Below are 8,096 nucleotides of genomic sequence, written 5' to 3'. Positions count from 1 at the left end.
AGAGCCCGCCTGCCGATGCAGGGGACACGGGTTCGTGCCCCGGTCCGGGAAGATCCCACGTGCCGCGGAGCAGCTGGGCCCGTGAGCCATGGCCGCTGAGCCTGCGCGTCCGGAGCCTGTGCTCCGCAACCGAAGAGGCCACGACAGTGCGAGGCCCGCGTACCGCAAAAAAAAAAACAAAAAAAAAAAGAGTAAGTTCCCTTAGTACATTTCAAATGATTCAATTTTCAAACATCCTACATACAAACTGTCTCAGATTCTTATTAGAATTTATTTTGTAAGTATGGAGCGCTCAATTATGAGTTGTAAAGAATAACAACTAAAGACAGCCCTTGACATTATTTCATCTAACTTTATCTGTAATCATGTAAGATGTGTAAGGATATAGGTATAAGATATGATTAAATAAAAACCCAAACATTGTCAGATATGGTCACAAATGTTAAGTGTGGCAAGGTGGAATTTTTTTACTTATTACCCCCTGCCTTTTTCTACCATTCCCCATCCTGAGAGAGGGTCATTAAGAAAGAAAAGACAAAAAGAATTTTGTTAGAGTAATTAACAAAGAGTCAGTTCAGCTTGAAGTGTGGGAAATATTAACATGATATGTTTTCCTGGTAGATTTGTTAGTTTTATAGGATGCCTAGGAGGGTGAGAATGGATGAAAAGAAAACTGAGTGAAACAACTAGGAGCTAGGACATTGAGGGTGGGCGGATGGAACAAAGAATTAGGGAGTTGATGGGAGTGGAGAACATAGAAGAAGACCAGAGAGAGCAGGTCCTAACAGGTGTAACTCTGGTAGACTCCGATTGCCAAGTTATCTTAATAGGACAAATAAAGTTTTCACTTTCTTATAGACTCCCAGTTTGTGTGTTCATCATTGTCTAATAATTCTTTCTGGCAATAGATTTCACTTTCCAAATGTTAAGGGTATAATTATCTTAAGCATTAGATTTATGATGGAGGATAGCAGGTTCTGTTAAGGTTCAGAGAGGTGGTTGTGCTGGGATGGAGAGTATTCTCAGGCAGATAAGGACTAAGGACAAAGTGAAAGCTGGGGATCTGGCAGGCTTCACAATCTAGAGGAATCCTTTGATGAACATTTCTCTTTCCTGGACAGTTCCCCTAGACCTCCAGCAGCCAGTTTTATGCTTGCTGAAGAAATCCATCTAGCTGAAGTTAAATATAAAGGCTTCAAATGAAAATGAGATTTGAGGGCTTCCCTGGTGGGGCAGTGGTTAAGAATCTGCCTACCAATGCAGGGGACACGGGTTCGAGCCCTGGCCCGGGAAGATCCCACATGCTGCAGAGCAACTAAACCCGTGCGCCACAGCTACTGAGCCTGCGCTCTAGAGCCGGAGCAACTAAGCCCATGTGCCACAACTACTGAGCCTGCGCTCTAGAGCCCGCGAGCTACAACTACTGAGCCCGTGTGCCACAGCTACTGTAGCCCACGTGCCTAGAGCCCGTGCTCCCCAACAATAGAAGCCACCGCAATGCGAAGCCCATGCACCGCCCTGAAGAATAGCCCCTGCTTGCTGCAACTAGAGAAAGCCGCACACAGCAACGAAGACCCAACGCAGCCAAAAATAAATAAAATAAATAAATTTATTTTTTAAAAACAATAAATAAATAAATAAAATGGGATTTGAGTTAACCAACTCAGCTCATCCAAAATATAACTGCCTAATATGCAGTTCTTCCCATGTTTGATAAGGTGAAAATAATGGTCATCTGAAGTGGGAGAATACTAGAAGAGACAAAGATGAAGAAGAAAAAAAGGTTGAGATTTTAAAGAAGGCAAACCAAAGACTTCACGATTTTGCCTGGGTCTGACCTAGTGATCCTCATTTGGGTGAAGGAAAAACAACCTGTTCAGAAGTCTTTCTGAGTTAACTGCTGGTGTTTCTTTTCCACGTGGCATCAAATGTGAAGCATTTCTTTTAAAGCGTATGCCAACTTTTTTCAAAGGGAGCTTTGTTCTCAGGTGATCCAGTAATTGAAGTATCACTGCAGAAATTGGGGCAAAATTCAATTCATATTGCAGAACTCCTTAGTGTGCTTCATTTTTCAATCCCATTTCTCCTCCCCTTGTGCGTCCAAACACACTCTTCCTCCTCACTGCCAGAGTGATTTCAGAGGATTCTGTAACAAGTTCTCAGAGGCCCATTGTGAAGTAACAAAGAATCCCTGCAGTGAGCTGCAGGTTCTGTCCTTGCCTGCATTCCTGAGTGGAAGGCTGCCATCATCCCTCACTAATGGTAGAGTAGGACAAGCAGTGCCCAGGCCTGTAAGCTTGCCACGAACTAGGAACCCAAGCAAGAACTCAACATGCCAGTCGGACCTGTTGGGTGGATATGTGGGCAGGTGTTGAAGAACTTCTCTGGAAGAAGTATGCACAGTCTTCTTGTAAAGGGGATATGGGTGTGGAAACTGGGAATTAAATCCCCAAGGTGGACCCAGTGTTCCATGATCTTTTAAATTATGTTTAGGGGGTTTTTAGTTAAGCTTCTTTTTTTAACCCCCTAACTTCTTTTTGTCTTAGTCGAGGGGATCCAGAAAGCAATCATGGGCCTTATAGATAAATTTAAAGATGAATTCCCTACCCTCCTAAGATTATCACAGTCTAATCAGGTAATGTGATTTTATAACTTTGAAAGGATTATAAAAAGTATATTGTGTTTTTAGTACCAATTATTTAATTTGTGATTTTGAGATCAGTGTTTGAAGCTTAAGAAAACATTACTGTCACCTCAGAAAAACACCATTTCAACTCTTACTCATTGCAAGGGGTCTATGGAAAGCAGAAAGACTGTGGACAAGAAAGTGAGGTAGAAAGACAAAGTGTAAGGACAGTCACACTACCATTAGATTGGAAATCTAGAACTTTCTCATAGATACAATTGCAATGTAGTTTACATAAGATTTGCTTAATATAAAATCAGAGAAATATCTAGATGTACTTTAAAATCTGTGGCAATTAAGTCAGTGAAAAAACATAACTGATATAAGTTATAACAATGGAAAGATAACTATGGCATGGGTGTGTGTTTTAATGTGGAAAGAAAATAGTGATATCAATTTAAACAAAGTATATTTGCATATGTTTTAAACATCTGTTGCAAAAAGGTTTTAGATGTAATATTGGGAGTGGAAGGAGATAGGTAGAGAATCGTAAAGACATTTAGTTAGGAAAAAGTAACATCTTGTTTAGGGGACACAGGTAACCTGATTTACTCAAAAGTACACAACTTATTTTTTAAAAATATTTATTTATTTGGCTGCACCGGGTCTTAGTTGGGGCATGCGGGATCTTCGTTGTGGCATGCAGGGTCTTCGTTGTGGCACGCGGGATCTTTAGTTGCAGCATGCGAACTCTTAGTTGCGGCATGTGGGGTCTAGTTTCCTGACCAGGGATGGAACCTGAGCCCCCTTGCATTGGAAGCACGGAGTCTTAGCCACTGGACCACCATGGAAGTCCCAAAAGTATACAACTCTTAATGGAAAAGTGTTGTTTTAGTCATTTTGGCCTCAGTTGGAATAGAATATGTTGTAAAGTTATATGGTACAGTAACAACCTACTTATCCAGAAATCAGACTTTTGGCAATGTCAACATGAGGAACATAGCTAAAACCTGGAAGTAAACAAAAAAGCACTGAGTAACGTAGTAATCACAAAGTCTGTATATTTCATTCCAAAGGAGAGGTATTAGAGCTACCTTTAACCATTCATCCAGATAACCAGGCATTAGACACTTAATAAATACTTTGCCTGGAACTGGGGAGAAGGAATACAGAGATTAAACAAGGCAGGGTTCCTTCAGTCAGTGAGCTTAATCTCATGGAGACAGAGTTATAAACAAGTAATTGCAATGGAATATGGTAAGAGGCATATACAATTTAGAGGAAGGAATGACTCTACATAGGGTAGTCAGAGAAGACTTCATGGGGGAAAGATGCTTAGACTGGGTCTCAGAGGATGAATAGGAATTCTCAAGGTGAAGAAAGGGATCAGGTAAGTGGGTAGGAACAGGGAAAAATATTCCAAAGGAAGCAGTGTCGTGCCAAAAAAGGATGAGACATCATAGCATGTTTCCAGAATGTTAAGTAAATTTGAATAAATGGCATCAGTCTTGGGTCTAGACTTTAGGAAGGGGTGATACTGAAATGTAAGTATCTGGATGCACAGTGGTAAGAGGGCATCTAGGTGGTGGCTGGCTAAGTAAGAGAGGATAAGCCTTAAAAGATCTAGAGGGCAAAATGGATTTTGTAATTCCGTATCTTAATCTTGGTGTCTAGTTGCTTCCTCTTTTTGTATTCCCCTAGTCTTGGTATAAATTCTTTTGAAACATGAGAGACTTTTCTTGGCTATGCTTTGGAGTATTAAGGAAAGAGATGCTTGGTCTAGGATGTAAAATGGTTAAGGCCAGCACAGTAGTGTCAGTAATTATTGAGAAAACCTCAAGGTAAAGCCAAGGAAGTCTAGGCCTGGAAAGCCCTGTTGTCCTTCCAAGTTGTGATTCTCCCACCATTGCCAACATTAGAGAAACTGGGTTTTATTTAATCAAAATTGCAACTTTCTTTACAACTTCCTTCATCTCTTCCTACCCTGTGCATAGCCTCGTTATCACTAGAGCCATAAGTATGCTTTATGTGAAATAGATTGATATTCTGATCCCCAAAGAACTCTAAGTTCCTATTTCCAAACCCCTGAAGTCCTTCACTTATAAGAACTATACTCCACCCAAGAGAAGAATATAAACATAAAGTAATTTATTTCTCATTTCCAAAACACTTACATTGTTCTTTTTCCACCATTTACTTTGAAGAAAGTGTTGCTGAGATTGGCAGCAAACCTGAGTAGTTAGGGGATATTGTAACGCATTGAAGTTATTTGCTCTTCAAAAATAAATTATCCAGAAAACAATGCTAATACTCTGTTCTTAACTAGATTATTTTTAAAGGTCAGATTATAAATGTTGCAGATTTTATTATTTCTAGTGTGGTCCATAGTTCCCAAACATACTGAAAAGAGTGGTTTTAAGACCACTTAGAGGGCTTTATTAATTGGATTGTATTTTACATCTCTAAGTTTTGTGATAGGTATTTAATTTTATTTATTTAGGAAAAAGCCATGTTGCTGGCCTGGAGTTAAAAAAAAAAAAAAAAAAAGATTTAGAGATTTGGTGGGAGTGATGGTGGTGGAATTTTTATAGAGGAATACACCGAGAATACTGGTTATTAAATAGTTCTTCATGGCTAAAGATTTTGAAGGACATTTTTTTTCTGGGGCTGGGGAAAGTTAATTTAATTGAATTTTACTATTATTATTATTTTTTGCGGTATGCGGGCCTCTCACCGCTGCGGCCTCTCCCGTTGCAGAGCACAGGCTCCGGACGCGCAGGCCCAGTGGCCATGGCCCACGGGCCCAGCCGCTCTGCGGCATGTGGGATCCTCCCGGACCAGGGCATGAACCCGTGTCCCCTGCATCAGCAGGCGGACTCTCAACCACTGCGCCACCAGGGAAGCCCAAGGGAAAGTTAATTTTAGAATTTTGACTTGAGGTCCTGGCTTCTGAGGTCTTGTACTCTCCCCTCCCTCCCTTCCAACCAGCCCAGACCCCAATACACTCAGTATCCACATCTTTTAGTAAAAGTAACTTTTTAAGGTTTACACTTGCAAATTGCAAATGATTTCCATATGAGGACTTTAAAATATTAAACTTTTAAATTTGAACGAATGACAAAATGCATGCTACAATTAGGGAATTAAAAATTTTTAATTCAGATGATCTTTACTTGAATGAGAGAAATCTTTTATGGTAAATAGGATCAATTTTGTGGGTTTTAATTATGAAAGGTGGTTATGTATTTTATTCTGTAATTATCTTGCACTTAACTGTATACTGCAAAATTGAGGATTGTAGACAGAGCATAATAGAATCCATGCAAAATTTTGGCCTTTACATATGTAGATACATTTTTCTGAATTCTCTATGCTTTCTTTTTTTTTTTTTCAAACATGTGGGACAAAAACTGCTGGTGTTACCAAACCAGGTTTCTTTGCCCGATATGCAGAAAGCCTAATGCTGAGACGCTGAGGTTTGCAGCAGAGAAAGGGTTTATTCAAGAGGCGGCCAAATGAGGAAACAGGAGAGCAAATCCCTGATCCACCTCCCCAAAGGCAAGGGGCTTGGATTATTTGTGCATGAAGAGTATAGGGTAGTCAGAGATGCCGGTGAAGGTGTTTGGAGGCAGGAAAAAGGTGAGGTAATGTCTGCTCTCTGCAGGCATATCTGAGTTACATGCTTCTTCACAGGATGTATGTTCAGAAAATGTGAGTGTTAGCATGATCTGGGGGTGGAACTTTTGGCCCTCGGATGTCAAAAGGTCACCCATTGCACACTTGAGCAGGCTCAGTTGAATGGTCAAGTGGTCTTGACCAGTTTGAACTGGGCAAGATTAGCTCCATGTTTCTGAAGCAGCCATTACCGTAGGGACCCATATGTCAGAGGTGTTATCTGTAGGGGGTGGTTAAAGGAATCTTGTGATATACAGTATTTGTCTAAGCTACATGAAGCTTGGAAGGTACGCAATTTGCAGGAACAATTAAGGCAAGCTTGATCAGTGGAGGCAGATTACACGCATAGGGGTTTTTAACAAGACTCTCCCTTTTCTGCTGTTCTGTAAGACAAGCTAAAGAATTGCTGTCAGGGGCTTCCCTGGTGGCGCAGTGGTTGAGAGTCCGCCTGCCGATGCAAGGGACACGGGTTCGTGCCCCGGTCTGGGAGGATCCCACATGCCACAGAGCAGCTGGGCCCGTGAGCCATGGCCGCTGGGCCTGCATGTCCGGAGCCTGTGCTCCGCAAAGGGAGAGGCCACAACAGTGAGAGGCCCGCGTACTGCAAAAAAACAAACAAACAAACAAACAAACAAAAAAAACAAAAAACAAAACAAAAAAAAAGAATTGCTGTCAGTCACCAGTTTCTGTTAACCCTATGGGGCACAGTTTCAGAATGAGCTTTTTAACCTTGTGGGGCACCGTTTCACTGGGGATGCACCAGTGATGTCTGGAAATTACTTGTATTGGTATTGGGGTTTCTAAATATGATGAGAGTAGAACTGTAACTAGAGTCTTCTATAATTCAGTTGTATTTTTGTCTTTGGTGAGTTGTTTCTTGTGGGACACTATGATTATTGTGAAAATTCGCAGAGCACATTGTGCACTGAAATCTTTCTGGGTAGTTTCTAATTTAATATTTGTTATATTTTCCCAATATTTATCTTTACTAACTTGTTATATTTTTCTGATATTTTTCATTCATTCATTTAAATGAATATATTTATAGAGCACCCACTATGTGCCAGACATTATTCTAGGCACTGGGGAAAGATCAGTGAGCCAGATGGATATAGAACACTGCTGCTGTAAAACTTATGTCCTAGGGCTTCCCTGGTGGTGCAGTGGTTGAGAGTCCGCCTGCCGATGCAGGGGACGCGGGTTCGTGCCCCGGTCCGGGAGGATCCCACATGCCATGCAGCGGCTAGGTCCGTGAGCCATGGCCGCTGAGCCTGCGCGTCCGGAGCCTGTGCTCCGCAGTGGGAGAGGCCGCAACAGTGAGAGGCCCGCGTACCGCAAAAAAAAAAAAAAAAAAAAATTATGTCCTAAAAGAAACCCCAAACTTATATCCTAGTCAAATAGAAAACCAATAAACAAGGAAAATAAACTACATATTATACTAATGGTAGGTCTTAAGGGGAAGAAAACACATAGCAGAGAAAGGATATGAAGTAGGTGTAGGGATATGGCGAACAATTGATGGGAAAGGTAAGACTAAGAGGGTCTTAGTGAGAAAGTGATTCTTGAATTAAGACTTGAAGTATCCACCTCCTAGAGTAATGAAAATAAAAACAAAAATAAACAAATGGGATCTAATTAACACATTATTGACCCAGGGGATTTTTGTAGAAACTAACGCCTGTGGCCGTAATCCATCTCCCATCAAAAATGTGTTAAGGGCTTCCCTGGTGGCGCAGTGTTTGAGAGTCCGCCTGCCGATGCAGGGGACACGGGTTCGTGCCCCAGTCCGGGAAGA

General features: G+C 41.4%; 1 protein-coding gene across 5 annotated transcripts in view; it reads left to right on the top strand.

The window, feature by feature from the left end:
* The window catches only part of SPATA9 (spermatogenesis associated 9), an 86,242-nt gene that overhangs the window by 44,874 nt on the left and 33,272 nt on the right, over positions 1-8,096 (top strand). The window contains exons 1-2 of one of the 5 annotated variants that reach the window (XM_007119584.3): positions 1,933-2,393; positions 2,547-2,635. The exons of the other annotated variants lie outside the window; for them this stretch is intronic. Coding sequence (XP_007119646.2) covers positions 2,333-2,393; positions 2,547-2,635 — 150 coding nt within the window. The 5' untranslated portion in view covers positions 1,933-2,332. Of the gene's footprint in view, positions 1-1,932; positions 2,394-2,546; positions 2,636-8,096 lie in introns of those variants that run through there. 5 annotated transcript variants of the gene reach the window in all.

Source organism: Physeter macrocephalus, chromosome 8, assembly GCF_002837175.3.
Source record: "Physeter macrocephalus isolate SW-GA chromosome 8, ASM283717v5, whole genome shotgun sequence".
Classification (NCBI taxonomy): domain Eukaryota; kingdom Metazoa; phylum Chordata; class Mammalia; order Artiodactyla; family Physeteridae; genus Physeter; species Physeter macrocephalus.
Note: the sequence above shows the minus strand (reverse complement) of the source record. Positions and strands in the feature narration are given on the sequence as shown.